This window comes from Cyrtonyx montezumae, unplaced genomic scaffold (assembly GCF_038088225.1).
Source record: "Cyrtonyx montezumae isolate F1298 unplaced genomic scaffold, pur_monq_1.0 scaffold_2, whole genome shotgun sequence".
Taxonomy (NCBI): domain Eukaryota; kingdom Metazoa; phylum Chordata; class Aves; order Galliformes; family Odontophoridae; genus Cyrtonyx; species Cyrtonyx montezumae.
Window position 1 is genome coordinate 47,336,334 of NW_027071936.1, and position 20,526 is coordinate 47,356,859.

Sequence of the window (20,526 nt, forward strand, 5' to 3'; positions counted from 1 at the left end):
TCAAGACACCCAGGGAATCCTCATAGAGCATTTTAGGCTAGAAAGTGTTCGTGGAGGTCATATAGTTCAGTGCCATGCTCAGAGCAGGGCTTCTTTTTTCAGTTGTCTTTTTAAACTAAGAGTTTCTTCTGTTTCCTTTAAATGAACACTTGAATTCCTTCTGCATGTTGACTGCCAGTATAGCTAAAGAAAATGGGTGCCTCCATGCTGCAAATGAGGTTGTGCAGAAACATGTAGCAACTGCAGGGAAAGGTCCACTGGCTTGTGGTCACCACGTACCAGGTTACGTGCAGTATTTCTCTGCCTGACTGCAGCTACCACTCACCAAAGTCCTGAGAGCACATGTGGAGAAATTGAGTTACTTCAGGGGTGAACGTTAGTCCTTATGCCAAATACAGGGAAGCACAGGCATGATTTTTGTCACTTAACGTATGCGTTGCCAGTACTCTTTATGAAGTTAAAAACAATAATAAAAATCTGTTGATCAGTGTAGAGTTGTGGAGTTGAAGGCAAACTAGTGCAAAGGAGGAGATGCTTATTTTGTAGTTGACTGCATTTGAGCTTTAAAATAACAGTGGGTATTGTCTTGGTTCAGAGGTTTTCACCTTAGTAGTCTGTGATAAAGCATAAAAGAAACCCCAGTTATAAGCCAGCATTTGTGGCTTTTATCCAGTGTAGGATTTAATGGTGTTGAGGTTTCGCATTCAGATCCACAGTTAGTGCTAAGTTATCATCTTTTAAGTTCCCGTTTTCATAAAACCATGGCTTGGTTTCTTAGCAGATGTGCTCTTATTTCTGTTTCTCTGATTCCTGGGCTGTTCGGCTCTCAAAGCAATAGGAGAGGAAGGCTGCTCTGAGGTTATCCTTTGTAAAGCAGTGCATGAGACCTGAACCACTCAGCAAAACTTAATTTGAATAATTGTTGTAAACAAAATAATATTTCTAGAGCAATCTGGTATACACCTTAAACAGGAATAATAATATGCATTATTAATCTTTTCTGCGTAAGCTGTGTCAAGACTAAGGTTTAAAACTACTAAATAACAACAAAGAAACCTTACCTCAAATGTTTTTCCAGCTGGTAGAAGTTTAGCACGCATTAGTGGACCAAGTTCAACACCAGTTAGCCTGAAACTCAGTAGCCAGTCTGATAGCTCTCATAGCTGAGCTGTCTGAAGTTCCTGAAAGATATGGCATGGCTGAATCAGTACCCAGGGAACTTGCTTCTTTAACAAATCGACTGCGTTGATCCTAGTCCAGTGTGTGCTCCGAGGTTGTATTATTGGCAGTAATAAGTTTGTTTGTTTGTGTGCAGAAATCAAGATACTAATCAGTGGTCGAGGAAATAGCCCAAACCAAAGAAGTTGGACTATAAAGTCTGCTTGCCAGCCAGGCTCCAGGGGTGCATAGCTGATAACATCATTCAGAGTAGCTGGTCTGAGCGTGAGGAGTTGTGTCTCAGTGCAACAACAGGTATGCAAAGACAATAGCAAGCTGTTGAACAGCAGATGAGGTTCTGTACAGCAGCACCTGCTGTGTCCCTCTAGTATCAGAAATACGTCCCATCCCTCTTCCCTCAGTACCTGGCCTTATTTTCTATAGTTCTAAAGGAGCTGATGAGGTTTTAGGCAACTGAAGCTGCTTGTAAAGAAAGAAATAAGTGATCCAGTGGGACTGCAAGAAGAGGTCAGTTCAGACTTGTTCAAACCCTTTGCTCAGGTTACAAAAGCCAAAGAAGCAGGCACACTCACTCTAGTGACTGATAGAAGCAGCTACTCCTGAACTCAGCTGGTGTCTCATTTGCCTAAAGACAAACAATGTGGTCATGTTCCTCAGAGCTTTGGTGTCACTCGTGGATGTCTGACACAAGCTGTACTTACACGACATAGTTACAGAATTACTGCCTGCACCAAGCAGTGCGCAGTCACTGTAACGCTGCCCTGGGAGAAGCCTTCCTGTTTTACCTGATGGAAAGGTCTTTCTGAGCCACAGCAGCATTCCTTTTCTCTTTCTGCTTTGCACGTGTGATGACAAACTTTTATCAGGGAGCAGCTAGACTGTGCAGTGGCTGGGTGTTGTCAGCCAAGTGGAAGAGTCAGGGCTTGCTGTGACCCTTTCACTTTGACAAGAGCCATTCAACTTTTAGCGTGGTGGCTTTACCACCAGCTGCACAATTAGATCCATGGTCAGTAGAGCTGAGACATCCACGGGCAGCACAGATAGTCAGCGTGGCTGGGTCCTTGAGGAGGAGGAACAGTCATCAAGAGACATGTGGAAGCTTAGGGGTTATTAAAGCTGATTTGTAGCTGTCTGAGAAGTCACACTGCTGATGGGGTAGTCAACAGCAAGTCAGCTGAGGTAAGAAGCATGACCAGGTAGCTTTGCATACATTGGCTGTGCCACGCCCATAACAAGACTGTTATTTCAACAGCCACAAGAGCTCAGAAGTGTGTTCATACAGCTGCAAGGCAGGCAGGCGCCAGAACAAGAAATACACGTTTTACTCCTTAAGTTCAGTCATGTAATTCATGTCTCTTTGCCCTGGAAGCTGAGATTGATGTATGCTGGCCCTGATTCACCAAAGGTTGGGAAGGAAAAGCTGGCCTGTGATTATGGCAGTCCCAGACGTGAGCTGGGTTGCGCTGGTGTTGGGTGCTCCACAGCAGGTAGACCATCACCGCCTCTTCTAGAACAATTAGGGTTCTTTCTTTGGTGCAGTGTAGTTGTAGCAAGCACTGCGTGCCCCGCCAGCTGCCTTGGAGTCTGGCACTCTGCCCCAAAGAAAGCTGGGATGTTCAGGATGTTTTGGGGGTAACACCGGTGTCTCTAGGGAAGGTCTCACTGCAGCACGCTTCCAGACTTCTGCTTGGCTGAGGTTTCTCTTACTTGGGATGACGGGGGTTGGCACGCAGGCCCGTGCTTGGTGCTGCGATTGCAAGGTGGCAGTGGTGTCTCCATGGCGTTGAGCACTGGGGGAGTGTGGGACTGTAACGTGTAATGCTCTGAAATACCTCATAATTTCCAGTGAGGAGTATTTTTATTGTTTATAAAAGGTTCTGTTCTGTCCTGTTTTATCCGCGTCTTTTAAGCTTTCCCTTCTCTTTGGTGCCTAATAACACTGTTATGAGCAAATTCTCTGCTGCTTCAGTCACTTTAAAGAGGAGTTTTTCCTATATGTATTTGAAAGTCTGATGTCTTTACTGCTTTTATTTAGAAGCCAATACAATTTTTAGCCTATATATATATATAATGTATATTTTTGTGTATGTCTGAAAACTTAATTTGTCACACCAATGGTTTCCACGTGATTAACTGGATGTTGCAAGGACATGCTTCATTTTACTTTGTAAATATTCCTAGTCTCAAACTAGGGTTTGTAGCCTTATCTTGAGATCACTGTGAGTTATTCTAGGCCAGTGGTGATACGTCCTCTTGGTACAACAGCATTCACGTTGGATTTCTAAGGTGGTTTTCAGAAACCAGAGGTGAGATGGCATTTGTGTGATAGGTTTTGCTTGACTTAGACTGGAAAAGCTCAAGTAAACCTGCAGCTCCATACTGCATGTGTTCCTCCCAGCTATTAGAAAGCCCTACCTGTCCTTTGCCATCATTTGGAGCATGAAGCTATCCCAGCTCAAGTAGATAGTTCTAGCTGTTTTTTGAAAGCTGCAGGTGCCTCATGGCTTTGGGGATCCATCGTGTCCCTGTGTGTAAATTAGAAGGTAAAAAACTGCAATCGTTCTTCTCAGTAACTATACAAGAGGCAGTCATGGCAAACTGAAATACAAGGAATTTCATTCAAATATTAAAATAATAATAATAATAATCTTTACAGTACAGTAATGGAGCAGTGGCACAGGCTGCCCAGAAGCTGTGGGTCTACTCCTTGGAGATCCTCAGAAGCCTCCTGGCCATGTGCACTGGTGATTTCAGTACTGGGCTGTGAGTCCTTTGAAATGATGGCAGCTCACTCCAGGCAGCAATGCATTTTTTTCTGATTGCACACCTCCAGGTGGGTGCATTTCCCATTCATTTTCTCCCCGCGCTGATCCTGTTTGGTTGTTTTTTTTGCTCAGAACACAAGTTCTTAATTTCTCCTGTTTTCAAAACCCGTAAGCACAACGTGTGGCAGTAACATCGGGGCTTTTTTGTATAATCTCTTACAACCTTCAGGCACCAACCATTTGAATGCTCTGACACAGCAGATGTGACCAAAATCCTTCTAAGTAGGATAAGGGAGGTGGCTTTGACCTACTTGGAAATATATATGTATGTATATATAAATATATATATAAACAATCTGTTTATTTTTTTACAGTTCAGACTTGTGGCAGCTTTCTTGCTGTCCAAACAGGTGCAAGTGCAGAGACTCCCAGAGCTGGGGGAGGGGAGCAGGGCTGAGATGGATGGCTTTTGCTGGAGCCTGGCTTGTGTGATTCTGCAGGGCTGGGCAGGGAGCCCTGGCCCGTGTGTGGGTACCCCTTGTCAGCAGCAAGGTGTGTTACTGGCCCAAGTTGAGCTTGGTGTCCACCACCCAGCTGGGTGCCCCCAGCATGTCCTGCTGCTGTTCCTCCCCAGGTGCAGCACTCTGGGCTTCTCCGTGCTGAAGTGACAGCTGAGGACTGTTCCCAGGTGAGAAGAGGGGCAGTGATCAGTCTGAGAAACAACATTCTCCTTGTTTGTTCTTAAGAGCCTTTTGGCTTTTTCCTCCTCTGCCCTGTCTGAGTTGGTGCACTGCTGGCACTTACTTTGTTCAGACATGTCTGCTTCTATGTAGCTCTCTCTTCTGACAAGCATGGCCTGCTGTAATGTGCCTCTGGACCATTCACACACACGCTTCATTTCACAGACTTTTTCCCTTTAACAGTAAAAGCCATAAACAAGTGTTCATTCCATTGAAACTGACAGCTCTGGCTCCGTCACTTTGGACGTGTAACACAGCCTGGTGCTTGTGTGCTGGGCTGTAGATGGTGAGGGGCTGCTGCTGGGCTGGCCCTTCCCGAGGCAGGCAGGGCTGTGCTGCAGGTGGGTAGCATGGCTGCAGAGCCTCCCAGACCTCTCGGCAGGCTCAGCTGGAGCCCAGCAGCAAAGAGAACGACTGCTCTGGGTGTGAGGCAGGGAGGAAAGGACCTGAGCAGTGCAAACACTCGCCAGCACCGTCCTCCTCCTGCCCTGCGTAAGAGCTGCACTGTGAGCCGCTTCCCATTGCTCTTTCTCCTCACGGTTGCTGCTGCTCAGCATTTATTCTTCACTCAGCTACAGTTCACTCAGGTATTTCACCACAAAGCAGCCACTGCGTGGAACAATGTAATTTATTTGACATTATACCAGACATGGGTGCTCAGCCCCAAACTTGCCCTTAAAACAATTTTAAATCCCAGACTTGCGGCAAAGGCATCACGAGTTACCCAGCTCAGGGCTGAGATCTGTCAGCAGTACAGCTACCGGAGCACAAAGTGAAATACAGGAAGAACTGAGATAGATGGCATGAGTCCAGTTCAGCCGGAGCCTTGCTTCCAGGCTGGGGGTGCAGACAACTCTGCGAGGACTTTACACAGCAGCATGAAGCTCTCAGTCACCGCACCAAAGCGGTCTGTAACTACACGCAGAAGGCAGTGCACTTGCCCATTTCTACCTGCCCACCCACAAACCTCCAGCCCCAGCAAAGGGAGTGCTCCCGCTCCCTCACCACAGCGATGAACGCGGTGCCACCGTGCAACACAGCCGAGACCCCGGCACATCAGAGCCCCTCTTCACGTCACACAGCAGCACAAAAGCTTCCTCCTGTCTCTCTTCAGACACAGCGTGCAGCCTCAGCCTCACACCTGCACCATTCCTCCCTCGCCCTTTTCCACGAGCATTAGTGCAGGTCCTGGCTGCTCTGCACAGCGGGAGACCACCTCAATTAGCAGAACCAAAAACTGCTGTCAGGGAAACGTGCGTTTATTAAGCATCTTGAGGGGGGTGGGGGGGGAAATCAACATCTTTTCAAATGTGTGTTTATTGAAAAAAATCATCTGTATACAAAAATGTTGTGTGGCTTTTATTTTCAAGACAAAAAAGCAGTGATGTTGCATTGCAGCCCCCCCACTCTGCTACAGATCGGCTGCTGCTCAGCAGCCCTCCTGCTACTGTAGCTTTTAGCAGATTTCTTCAAAAATAATTAAAAAACAAAGTCAGAATTTCAAATGGATAAGTGAAAAACAGGGTTCTTCACAGCTGCCATCAGCATTATGAAGGCAGCTCCCCCAGCCCCAGCTGGGGGCAGGTACAGCATCTCACAGTACGCTTCCTCAGCTGCTGAGCCACACCAGGCAGGCAGCGAGCTCTGTGCCTGCACAGCGCGTAACAGCAGAGAAGGAACATCGCAGCACAGTGCAGCGCAAACTCCAAGATGAGCTGCTAACTACAGAGAACTGCAGCTGGAGTAACCAAGCGAGAAGCAAAGCAAAACGCATCGAGGAGCGTTGGGCTGACAAAGCTATGGGCGGAGCAGCGGAACAGCGAGCCGTGCACTGTCACTGATGGCCTCGGAATAGATGAGAAACAAACAAGGAAGGAAGCCGCTGCCCTCAGCCTAGCCACGGCAGAGGGCTCTGCCTGGAAAACAGGGACAGGTCACAGCGAAACCAGCAACGTGGCCTTCCCAGACACTGGCCCAAGGCACTCAGTGAGCGCCTTCACTTGCTGCTGCAGCTGGGCAGTGCAGTGGATGGTGCGATGAAAGGTGCTCTCAGCTCATCACGCCCTGGAGAGCATATCACCAGATCACCATTCAGCAGCTGCACCCCTTCAGATGCTTTGGATCAACTGCCATCAGCAAATAGCACAGGACAGGACACCTGACCTCAAAGCTGCTCATAAGCAGACATGAAACCAACCTAACACTGCTCAATTGGTCATCCTTTCCCCCTTTGGGCAAGCATCCAACTGTAAGCCAGCTTTTGTTGGTACTTAGGAAGGAAACAAGGGACACGCACACAGGCTTCTTCCCCTTGCTCTGAAAGCGGAACATTTCACATTAACAGATGCAGTAAACAAGAACTCTCACTTGAAACTATATTTCAGGTTTCTCCCAGCTGGGAGCACCAAGAGCACAGCTCCTCCGCACACACAGCAGAGAAAGCCGTGAGCTCGGCAGGGGGGAGCGGTGGCCAGAGATAGAGTTTGGCACTCACAGGAAAACAGGATTTTGGCAACATAGGGATGTTCCTTCACCGCTATCCCAAATCACACTTTGCTTCTTAAGAAAGTGGGTGAGATTGGAGCGGCCAGTTCCCCACCAACCACTTCCCCAGATGCACACTAAAACATTGAACTCTGGAAATCTGTATGCCCCATTAACAACACCTTGTTTAGAAAAGCCATGCCACCTGAACTTCAGAATTACTGCTTTAAGCTGTTTTCTTAACTACCCAAGGAAGACAATACAAGATTATTTGTATAATCAGCTGGCCTCACATGTAACGCTCCTGTTTTAAGCAAGCAGAAAATGCACAGCCCGTGCCTGCAGCAGAACAACCTGCGTGGCAGCTCCGTGATGGCAAACACGTGGGGCCCTGAACACGGCGATGCTCACACAGAAAGCAGAACTGCATTTTGTACAAACTCAGTGAGCTGAATGCTGATAGTAAACTCCCTTGGGCTCAGCCCCAGCTGCAGCTCAACTCACGCCGTTCAACCTTATTCCTATATCCAACACTGATAATTATAGAGAATACAAAGCCACTCCTCACAAAGGAGTGACATCAGAACTCAGGGCCTTCAGCCCACTGATGTCTCCTTCACGCTGGGCCATCTCTCCTTCCCAGCCCAGGCCTTCAGAAACCGCCCTCTGCCAGCACCTGAGCTAGCATCAAGGTATCTCTGCTGTGAGGCACGTGCTCGGAGGGCAAAAAATAGCATCCATCACCTATGCGTAAGGGGAAAGGGGAAGATGAGTGTTCTTCAACAGACATGAAAATGAGGTAACTTCACAAGAGAAGTGAAACTTAACAGGCTATTGTTCCAGTGGTGACCATGACCACCTCGAAAACCATTTCCACTCTTCTTCCCCTCCCTGTCCTCCTTTGTCCTTGATACACAGCTCAAGAAACGTGGCTATCTCTGGACACATGCTTCCAGCGTGTGTTCTCAGGAGAACAATCTCACCAACAGAAGCACATGACAGAGCCTTTATATCCCTTGACAATGATTTCCAAGTTCCTTCTTTTGACAAATAGCAGCAAAGAGCAGAGGAAAGTTGTCAGCAATTTATAATTACCACCAGGATAAAACAACACAGTAACGAAAAAGGCGCTGATGTAATCAAGTTGTAACCGCGTGCAACAGAAAGGACAGCAACTTGAGGTTAACACGAGCCAGTTTCCTACCACACCTGGTTCTCACCTGGCAAACCAGATGAACAGTAGCAGCTTCTTGTTTAAAGAATACAAATAAATATAAAGAAAGACAAAACAGTTTGTTTCCTTTGGCATCTTCGAGAATGATTTACACTAACTCAAGAAAATCCAAGACAAGTGATCACTGACTCTACCTCAAAAAGCAGTCCGTCTGAGGCTACGCAAATGCATTCAGTACTGCACTGATATGAGTTGGGAGTATTTACTGTCTGTGCCCCAAACGTTGGACACGTGTGGGACAGAAGAGTTCAGGACACATCCCCAAAGAGACAGGTCTGTACAGCTCTATTTTCTGGTTCTGTTCCACAGCTGTGCTCCAAATATTGATCAGGTACAGCGCTCCTGATCTCATCTAGTACAGAGTGCAAACAAACCTCTAGGAAGGGTGAAGCCATTTCAACCTGTACTTGACGGTCCAGAAAGATCCCCAGCCAGACACGTGCGTCCCGCCCCAGCCCGGTAATACCACTCAGGAAAAGGAACAGGTGTGGAAAAATGACTCGTGTGTACCACACAGCCAATCCCCACTCTGCTCTCAGGATTTCTCTGAACTTCCTCACCAGATATGTTCTCAAATGTTAGCATCGTATTCATAAGGACGTGACAGCTCTCTTTAAATAGATGCACTAGTGTTTGAAGTTGCAAACTAATAATTTTCAAGCTTTTGCACTCGGGATGAAACGTCATTTTAATACGAATAAGAAGACTGACTGTATGTACAAGCCAAGGTAAGTTTCAGTTCTCGTTTATCAGAAACATCAATCCAAAAGAAAGCTAAGTTGAGAACAAACTTCTATGTGCATTTGAAGTATGTACAGTAAAAACACCAACACGGCCTCCGTGTGTCAACTAGAGACAAACATGAGCAAGGATGAGTTTTCAAGTACCTGGAAAGCAATCCTTAAACTGAAGCCAAAAATAAAGCTAGAAAACCGCTGCAAAAACAGCTGATTGCATCGTATCAAGTACTCAAAAGAAAATATAATTCTCAGTATGCCAGAGAATTAGCCTTTTTCCTCCTTCAAATCCAGTGAAGTCATATTATCCAAGATACACTGAAGAACATTTTACATCCACTTAAGACAAAAAGAAAAAATAAAGAAAGAAAACCAGCTCCATTCTTGTGCTATATCCAAGGCATACTAAACCCTTACCAGGTGCATAGAAAACACGATGGATGAAAATCATTGATAATTCAAAACGTGTTCTTCATAGGCGAGCCTAGACTACTGTACATGGCACACAATACCAACAGAATGAAGAACCACCTCGGGAGGGTTCTCAGCTGTGTGATGAAAGGGAGAAGAGAATCTGGTTTCCCAATTAATAAGCTACGAAGAAAAAGGTTCTGAATAGGTCACCATTTGGAACTTTGGGCAAATCTCTGCAAGTCTCTCAGGAAAATAGGTACAAGAACACTGAGTATTTAAATGGTGCTCTCTTCAGCGACCCTACCTAATACGTCTATTAAGTACAAGCATGCAAATATAGGTCAATCCACAGGCACATAGGATCCATGTTAAGAACAGTAAGATAGCTGTGATGAGCGGCACCAACAATTTTGATGACTAACACTCAAAAATGTCGCTTTCTGAATTACTAAATCAAAATCCTGAAGAAAGTTCCTGCTAGTTTTCGTCACACTGCTAAACACAAAAGTAGGTATGTTTCTCCCCTGTTATTTTAGCTGAGCTCAAAGAATTTTTACAATATTTAGTAAGAAAAAAATTAAAGTATTTCCCCTTTTTAAATTTACACAGACGTTTAATTAGCTTTATTTACAGAGCGGTTTTTCAGTCTCCAATAGTGCCTAGATAGCATCATCAGGCAAGAGTGCCAGTTTTAAAAGAGAATCTATATAGAATCCTAAAAATAACAGATGGTGATGCTCCTCCAGAAGGGGCAAGCTGGACAACCGAAGCAGCTCTCTACACGGTTCAGTTACTCAGGAGTAATTCTGTTGCAGTCTCTACATCCCATGATTTTGAAGACAAGGCCACTATTACTGCATTCTGCAACAAGAAAACAAACAGGTAAACAGTAACATTTTCGGTGCCCGAACCCACCACAAATGAAATGAGATGTCTGCAGATTTATCGGTTTAAACGTGCGTTTTTCCCCCAAGTCTTAATTAATCCCTTGCAGAAAGATTATTTCAAAAACGGTGAGGGGAACTCAAGATTTACTAATAATGAAACATCTCAGAACTCCAACTGCAGCTAACCCGTATGACTGAGCCTACAACAGCTGACAGAAGCAGCAGATCTTACTTTAATGTCCAAACGGTTCCTGTAGTGACACACATATGCTTGCCCCACCCCCTACTGCAGAACATTCCAGTTATACATCACGGAACAGCTTGGGTTGGAAGGGTCCTCATGTACATACTTACCCTATCAAAGCCCATAGCACAAAGGTTTTCTATTTTTCTGGTGTACTCTGGACTAGAAACTGGTGCTCCAGCATACACGTGTGCCCAAAGTCGAGCTGTCTGTTTAAACATTTCTGGATTTTGTTTGTACTACACAAAAGAAAGAGAAGGGAGAATGGGAAGTTAACTCAACTCAGCAGTACAACCGAAGAGTACGATGAGACGGCAGCTTCCAGTCTGTAATTCTCTCCCTAACACCTTCAACACTACTTCAACCCTATTTCACACTGATCCCACTGAAGCTTCTGAAACGATGCCTGGAGGTGAGCATTACATGTAGCTGAAGCCTATGCCAGCACTTAATTGCATGCACTGTCCGTCAGGTTAAATGACACACTACAGGTGTGTGCACAGTCCAATACTGCTCTCAATTGCACTGACCAGGAAGGAATACAGCAGCTCTACTGAGCACAGCTACTGAATATTCATATTCAGTGCAGCAAAGCATAAGCAACCCCTACATTAACAACTGCCAAATATAATATGTATCACACTGTACTTCTGTGTATTTCTCTCACCACTAAAATCATGCCTGGTTTTGTATGCTGCAAGGACTTCTGCAGCCTTTAAGAGAGGACTGACTTTTACTACACAGCCTCCTACTCAAAATAAGGGTGTCAGGACAGCACGTGACCAAAAAAAGTGCTGAAAAGCAGGTGAGCGTGCAAGAAAACCAGGAAATTGCAACTCTGCAAGCTAGTGTCAATCAGACAATGCCATTTAAATACACTGCATGATTTTACTTTGAACCAATCTTGTCACTAGCAGGTTTTTCAGCAGTAACAGAATGGACCATAGTGAGTGCTCTCATCCTGTCCCAGCAGCAAAACAGACAGGAAAGTGGATCGTCTGCCATGAGCTGTATGCAACAGAGCAAGATGACAGCTCCATGTTCTAGCAACTTTCATCAACAAAATCAGGTTTTAAATCTCCATAACCATACACTGCCTTTATTATAAGAATATCTTCCCCTTAATCATTCCTCTCGAAAAGGCTTTCCCATTCTTACCTATATAATACATTTGAGCACTGAGTGATGAGACACAATACTGGAGAATGCATTATTCAAATATTTGAGAATCATTTTAAGGACAGAAACGCAACTGATAATCATTGTGAGTACTCCATCCATACGTCTCAACAACCATATCTGCAAAGCACTGGCCAAGTGAGTACTTCTTACATTTCGTTTTACCTTTCCTACAGCACAGCCCCCAGTTCGACTGCATCATGAGCTTTGTACACCTGTTGCTAATTCCGCTCCCCACGAAGAAACCTGCACTGATAATTAATGGTGTTAAAACAAATAGAGAAGATAATCTATTGGTGGAAATAACTCTTACATATCCAGCGGTCTCTAATACATTTTTAATCTTTACAGCTAAACAACTGAGGAAGCAGTAACAGTAGCATCAGTATCATCCCGAAGCACTGTATTTTTCTACTCTCTTAAGAAATGTTCCTATTTTCTTTTTACTTTTTGTTTTTGCTGTATTTGAAAGCATTGACAGACCTAATAAGCAACCAGCTGAAGTGGAAAGGATTGAAGTCATGTTTGCATAAGTGCATTTTGTTCAGAACCAGCTTTCAGTATCTGTAAATAATGGGGGTTCTCACTGAATTGAGAAGCATACAAGCACCTCTTACTGATGTCTCTGTATTGGGAATCACAGTCAATTGTGCTGCTGTACTTAAAAGCCAGCTGCAACTAGTCAAGAGTGATGAAGTAGTTTTGGCACCAGACAGTATCTAAAGATGGCAGGTACCCGAAAACACTGCCATTACCTGAGCAGGAGAAGAACACCATGTTCTCCTCGGGATTCAGCTGAAACACAGGTAGGAAAATACTACCTTGTACCTCATTTAACAAATAATTTATGTAAACTAGCAAAGTAAAACAAAGAACAAGCATGCAGGATAAATAATTCCACATCAGCTTTTCTTTTCAGAAAGTTTTTTTTTGGGGGGATGACTGAGGGGAACAACGGGATGGGACAAGACAGGTGACCTGGAAAAACAAAGATCACGCACTTCATGGTGAAGGGAAACATCAGCTCTTCCACTCTCTCACAGGGATGATAACAACTTTCTACTAACATACATGCATGTAACTAAAGGCCAATCTGCTAGCATGATTAAAGTCATGGAAATACTGTTCCTATCTTCACAGAATCACAGAGCTGTAGGGGTTGGAAGGGACCTCTAGAGGTCACTGAGCCCAACCCCCTGCCAGAGCAGCTCCCTAGCCCAGGCTGCACAGGTAGGCGTCCAGGTGGGTCTTGAATCTCCAGAGGAGACTCCACCACCTCTCTGTGCAGCTGTGCCAGTGCTCTGTCACTCTTGCTGTGAAGATCTTCAATCAACATTTTCAATCAACATTTTAAATAGCACCATTTCTGGTACAGCACAAGACCTAATTAACATTTATTTTTCATAAATTGTTGCTGCTGTCTGAAGAGTAACAAACCTTGCTGATTACATGAGAATTCTATGAATACATATTCAACTAGACTAAAATAGTTAACCCAAGTAGTTGCAAAGGTAAAATACAGAACACTCTATATAGATTAAGTGTGTCTCATCAGTAGTTACTTGTAGCATTTAACGCTAAGATTTTTGTATTTAACAAATACAATGCTCAACAGCACTCATACTAATCTAGAAGAGGAGCTACAAAGCCAACAAACACCAGGTTAAAACTTGTTTTTGTTTAAAAACAAATACTTATATAAGTCTTGAATTTTAAAAGGAAAGCTGTATTGGAATCCATTTTATTACTATGCGCTATCTCCTGACATTTCTGACAAGCTAAATAAGGAAGACAATAACAAAGAATCTTCTGACCCTGCAGAGTAACTTCTATTTACTTTGGAATCTAGAGTGTAAAGAACACAGAACACAGATCACCAGAGTAACTTGCATTTACTGTAAAGTAATTTTCAAATAGATTACTGAAAAATCTTTGTTGTGTCCAAGGTTCCAAACTTAATTCAAGTCAGTGAAGGTTACAGAGCCTCTTACCTGGTTGGCCACCACTGCATCTTGTGGATCATCTGGTTCTGCAGCTGCCAACAAAGCTTGCAGAGATAATAACACCGTTCTTAGAGTCATTGCTGCTGCCCTGAAATAGAATTGGAAAGTGACTTTACCGAATCCCACACTTATAGTCATCTCTGCTGCTACAGTCATAAAACAGAGGATATGAGAATACAGAGAGAATTTTTAAATCTAAAAGTTATCAACTTGAACTGGTACAGATTAGGGGTATTAAAACACAGCTTAATTGAAGCGAGCTTTAAAATGGGGACTTGGTCATTAACAGTGCTTCAAGTATCTGGAAAACAGCCCTTGACCTACACGATTATTTTACCCACATAACTTTTTTTGGAGCAAGTGAAATGAATTCTGTTATCTTGAAGTTTGTGCTGCCCTTCTTTACTACCCGTAACAGCACCTTGCTCGAACTCTGGGTACTGAACTGTCAGCCAACATGTGCTCCCTCTGCTGGCACTCTTTGGAGCAAAATAGCATACACAGAAACAGTGACCTATATTTAAAACTCCTGTAACAGATGAGTAGTTGTACACATTTGACATCTTTTGGCACTGTAACAGTTTACATTACTTTTTCCCCCCAAAAGTTGACCATTTACACAGTGAACCACAATAATAAAAGAGTTTGACAATTACAGAAACATGCAGATGGAGATTCTCTCTCAACTTCCTCTCGTTCCAACACAACACTGCTGACGGTTTTAACCAGTGCATCCTGGTTTCAGCTGGGACAGAATTCCAGACAGCATAGGAAAGTATTTCTGTAGAAGCAATGACTGCCTTTCTGAAAAGTTTGTTGAAGACAATATGGCTCTGGAGTTGAAACCATTCATCTCCTAAGAGTTCATCATTTACCTTCATTCCAATGTCTACCTAGAATAAGAGGCTTCAATCGCTTTTAAAAGGGAAAACCAGGCATATACCTAAAGTGAATCATCACTCAGAAAAGAGGTATGAAATCATAATCTGTAAAGCTGTAACATTTCAAATGTACAGTTTCAATAGATTTTGATCACGAATACCATCTCTGATCCATTTCAGCCAGCATACGTTGGCGACTGAACCAGGATCCGCTGTGCTGAGTGGTTCAGACTCAGCTGTTGCACTGCCAGCACAGACAGATCAAGGTAACACACAAAACTATTTAGCCTTGTACTAGTATTGAGGCAGTGGAATTGGGAAAATGCAACATCTTAGATTTCAGTTACAGAACAGGAAATGCTAAAGGAACGTCATGAAACAAGCGTGATCAATGCAAGCATCAATTAACAGAACGCAGTCTCTCCTTTCCAGAAGGCTGAAAGTAAATGCAGCGAGTTTGTTAGAATGGCTAGAGAGGAATTTCATCTGCTGGTCCAGATAGAACTGCTGTCCATTTCCTTCTGTATTTCCAGAGGCAGATTTCAGAAACTTGGCTATGTTCCAGCACTGATGCACTGTCTTTGAGGTATGGCACACGTCCCTATGCAGGCAGGGAGCCAGAGGTACATTTGTGACACCTGGATATTATATTCCTACCTGTATGCATGTATGGTTTTCCTCCTATGTTGCTAACCAGTTAAATTAGGCATTCTTCCCTAATTATGTCAAATCATTAAATATTTTTCCTAGAAAGTTAACTTAAAAGAAACACAACTGGATGATCACTGAGATTTCATACTGCAACATTCCACATCAAAATGCAAGGGAGAGGGAGCATCCCAAGTGATGGAGATTTCAATTAGCACACATTGTCTTATTCCAGCTGCTACGTCAGCTTCAAGTCCCTCAAGCACTCAGCTTTGTAGAGTTAACTTCTCAAAACATAACCCAAAAAACTGAAAAGCCATAATGCTTTTAGAAGATCCATATTCTAAGAAATCAGAACTATCACAACAAACAATTCTCCTCCTCCAAACCTACTCCTCAGTAACTAAACAGGGTTTTTTTCCTTCAGAATTTAAGATTCTCTTCTAGTTAAATTTAACATCAAGTATTTCAGTGTCCAAGCTGAATGCTTCTCTCAAGCCAGAGAACACTCCTTTAAATTACAAAGCTGAGGACTAACCAGAAGGATGCTTAATCCAATAAGAACACCTCATCACCGAAACGCAGCCTCAGCTGCACCATGAGCTCCTGGCTAACTCAGGAAACTCAGAATACAAAGCATCTTGTTTTTCCGTGCCTAAATCACACACACCAGAAGAACAAACCTGAATAACACAAGTATTTTTGCCTTACAGGCACCTGTGCTATTTTACTCTTACAGTCTTCCCGTTCTGTGCCACCTCTGCTGGCTGAGACCGATTTGAAACCCATCTGCCCAACGCATACATAGCTGGCACAACCCACACTATAACTGCTGAACGACTCTTGATGCAATGTACTGACCCTCCTGCACCCAGGTGGCACAGACCACCGAATTTGCACACGCTTCTAAGCACAACTGGATGCAACCATTTCCATCTTCATGCAGGGGATTTCAGAAGCTGCCACAGCCACTACACATGCTGTCAACCCAAGGTCCTTTTCTCTCAGTTTAGTCGTCATCTTACACTGTCTAGGATGATTTGTTTAGGGGGGAGGACTTAACATGAGCTATCTATCAACTGTAACTGATACTGTAATTACTCTGTTGCCAAAAAAAGCCACCTGTTCCAAACTTTCCCTTGCAGAAAGAAATCCTTCTACTTGAGATGTCTGAGAATACTACTACCATTTAAACGGGAGTGGATAGACCTCGTGAATGGAGTTCTGGCCACACGCTGCTTTTACAAGCTATTTACTTTCATTAACACTGTACCTTCTAGGAACAGAAAGAAAAGCCCAGCAGGGCAGGGAGCACTACCCAGAACAAGAGGTGCCATAGAGAAACAGAGCACGAGTCCCAGCATGGCTCCTGCTGGCTCTGACTTTCCAGACTCATCTGATGTTTGTAGACTGATATGGAGCATCCTGGGACCTGAATTTCTGACACTCCAGTTTCAAAATGAGTAACAAAAATAAATATTTCATTTGTGTGGGTATAGAGATGGCCAGTAACTCAGAACTCACTCTAAAAATCAAAGACTTGACTGGGTTAGCTATATATGTTAAAAGGCTCTAAACTACGTTTTAAAATTTACTTTAATTCCTCAAAATGCCTTCTTCATCTCGTGCATAAGATGGCCTTCATTTGTCACAAGCACCTGAGGAAATGTTCTTAAGTTATAAAAGAAAACCAGCTGCAGTTTTAGCTTTTAATTCTGTACGTATATGCACTTTTTTTTTTAATGAAAGGGAGATGAGGTTTGTGGTTGAAAGTAAAAAATATATATATATATTCTGATATTTACTGCAGCTACCATATGTCAAGTAACGCTTTGTACCTTCAGGACATGAATTAGCTTTCCTGATCAGAAGTCCAAAAGCCTTTTAAGCCTCATCTTCGTAGAAAATAATTTTTTTCAGAAGCTAATTATGATTCCCAGAGGAAATGGGAAGGACAGCTAAAAATAGATTCTCATTCTCCGGTTTCCTTAAAAAAGAAAGAAAATAGAAAAGCCACCTTTTTTCTTCCTATTACCTACTTCTAAGAGAATAAAGTAAACAGAGATGACGGCTCACAATTACATTCACAGGCACCAGAAAAAGCAGCAGGACCTGTTCCTCATTAGCAAAAAGCAGAAACAAGTGTCATCATCACTTCTGGAGAAAAGCAAGGCTGAGAGTGGCACAGAACAAACAAACAAGAGCACACATCCAGCATCACCTCCCCAGAAGCTGGACGAGAATGTGCTTTTGCCTGATATCTTTGCCTCACGAGTTCCTAGGAAAATCTACTTTGATGCCTCACTGCATTTGCTGATTGGCAAGCTAAAATCTTTCATAGGTCATATTTGCTTAGGCTCTCATTCCTGTTATTTCCTCTGTTTGGGTTTTTTTTTTCCATGGTTCCCATCTTTCCTGGAATAGAATGCTCCAAGCAGGTACACAAATCCACCTGAAGCCTTACCAACTATAAATAAAAAGCAGGCAGATACCTGATGCAGGTGAGCCTCTGACACCCCACTCTTCTATTGCCTTATCTAGTCCCACCACATGACTGACTGCTGGTCCTCTTGAACTTCACTATAACCTCTGACCCAATCTCAAAATGCTCCTTCAGCCACTAGGCAAGCCTGATATCCTGGGATCTATAAAATGGGTGGGAAAAGAGAACTTAAAACTACAAGCCCCACCCTGCAAGTCCTATCCCCCAAATGGGCTTTCTGGTGGCACAGCACTTGGTAAACGTGCAAGGGAAGTGCAACAAAAGCACTCCACTAAGGAAAACCCGGAGCCAATCCCAATGCTGACGGATGTGCAAACGTGCACTTTTTCTTTGTTTAACATCTTGGGGGCATTTCCATTAAAAATAAGCAGCCCTAGTTGGGGCTGAATGCAATGAGAATATTGAAAAGCATGCCAACCCAGTTGTGCTCAGCATGCCTGAGGTAAGAAATCTCCTACCTTTAGATGAACTGAAAGAGCCCTAAGAGGATTACGAAGCACTCTCCCTCTCCCCACATCATCTTTAAAGGCTAAGTAATTTTCTATTAAGAAAGATTTTATTTATGTTCTGTACATTCCTCTTTGACAACAGTCTCTGTGGTGCTCCACCTTTGAGAGGCAGCCCAGCAGAACAACAGAACAGCTGCAGCCAGCAGATTGCTGTTCCAGTCTGTCAACCAGGCATGGCTACTGGAAACACTTCATTACTACTACTATTAAATAATCTGCAATACTTATTCAGTTTGAGGAAGAACTAAACTTGTTAATCCAAGAGAAAAGATCCAGGAATTTGTACTGGGGGTTTATGGAATTTGGAAGGAGATGAGAAATGAATGAGGGCCTTTAGGATGAAGCTGGTGGTACAGCCACCATTTAGAGGAGAAATACAAGGCTGGGTGGGTGACGCTGACATCGGGATGGAGGAAGCAGCAGGTTTACAGCAGAGATCCTCTGTTAGTGTCAGTACTCTGTGTTTTTTTCCCCAAAGCCCTGAAAAGGCTCAGTGTCCCTCCAACAAACTGAGCAAACCCCAGCAGATTTAGATGCCCAAGATGATTACCTGCTCCCTGTTGCTTATGTACCTATTAAAGTTACATTACCTCCTATAATGAGTTTGCTTATCAACTAAAAGTGAAGGTTGAATGCTCCAGTACAGTCACTACCAAAAAAATAGTCTTATCATTCATTTTTATATCACTTGTCAAAACCGTAACAGCTAAAAGTTTTTTGTAGCAACATACACAGCCATAACATGTCTGCTTGAAAAATCACCGCTCAAGGGATTTACACAAAACAGCTTTCAAATAATATAGCTCTCGGGTTTCAGCTGGAAGTATTGGATACAATTTATATTTAAGAATAAAATTCAGGGAGAGAACACTAGCCTGGAAGATAAATGCAAGCTACATTAAGCGAAACCACAAAAGAGTCAGATCAGACCAGCATAAATGGTATTCTTTCTATAAAAACACAGCCCCATTTCAATTCTACCAGTAAACAGTAGCAGATTTGCAAACAAACTGGCATAACAGGTATTTACACATCTAAATACAGAGCTCCACAGCTGCACAGAACGTCAGCATGGAGCATATACTGTGGAGAAAAATTCATTAAAATCATTTACAGGCATCACTTTGCAAGCTGATAAAGGCTCCTGCCAATACACATAACAGTATCTCAACCATGCTCATTAGAAAACTATTGTCATAGGTCGGGTGAGTAGGGGAGAGATGTTATAACTGTACCAATAGAGGATAATAGTTGTACCACTCACCACATGTGTGAGCATTACCATGGTATTATCAGCAATATACAGATGGGATGGGATCAGTGCACCTCGTACCACAGCTAAATACACATATGGGAAGATCTTCAAACAGCCCCATTCTGAATACGTCTTGGTGATGGAAGGAAAGAGCATTCTCTTCACTGGCAGATATAGATTAATAGAGCTGCACAAGATCTAACTTCCAAAGATTAGAAGAATACAAGTCAATTCTCCTCTCCTGCTCTTCCTTTCCAAATTTCTGTCCATTATATCTTTGGGTCTTAATGGCTGTCCGTTGCCTTTGATATTAAATGGGTCTTTTGGGGTTTTTCTTCCATTTGTTTGTTTTAAAGTCTCAACAGCAACTGAAAAGGCCAGAGGCCCACCTGAACCTATTAACTGCTCAACTCCCAGCTCCAGGATAAGACTGAATTGCGAGAATTTGCCAAGTTATAGCATTTGGCATTGCTGAAAGAGAACAGGAGACCTGTTCCAGGAATGGAGACAAAGATGCGATCTCCTGAATCCCAGTTTGCTGATACAAAGGCAAGAACACCTGTCCCTGTTCACAGGAAACACTAATTCAGGAATGCACTAAAGTAACATGAAGATAATGAAACATTCTGTAAAAATTTCTTAATAGACTTTTGGTTTTATTTCAATATATGATAAATAAGGAATACTTCAGCGAAGGACTCCTTCCTCTAAGTTTTCAACAGAAAATGGCAGATGTCACTTTTGAAAAACAAACAAAAAAGCATTAAGTTGTTTCAGTCAGAAAGATTTAGCCTTGAAGATACTTGAAGTCACAGGCCTAGGTACTGTGAGTAATGCAACCAGACAGTGAATAAAGGAACAGCA

General features: G+C 43.3%; 1 protein-coding gene across 1 annotated transcript in view; it reads right to left on the bottom strand.

Moving 5' to 3' along the window:
- Positions 1–10,145: 10,145 nt before the first annotated feature.
- The window catches only part of UBE2K (ubiquitin conjugating enzyme E2 K), a 32,147-nt gene continuing 21,766 nt past the window's right edge, over positions 10,146–20,526 (bottom strand). Inside the window, exons 5-7 of the mRNA XM_065737100.1 lie at positions 13,855–13,954; positions 10,795–10,923; positions 10,146–10,414 (exon numbers count right to left, since the gene is read on the bottom strand). Coding sequence (XP_065593172.1) covers positions 10,340–10,414; positions 10,795–10,923; positions 13,855–13,954 — 304 coding nt within the window. The 3' untranslated portion in view covers positions 10,146–10,339. The remainder of the gene's footprint in view (positions 10,415–10,794; positions 10,924–13,854; positions 13,955–20,526) is intronic.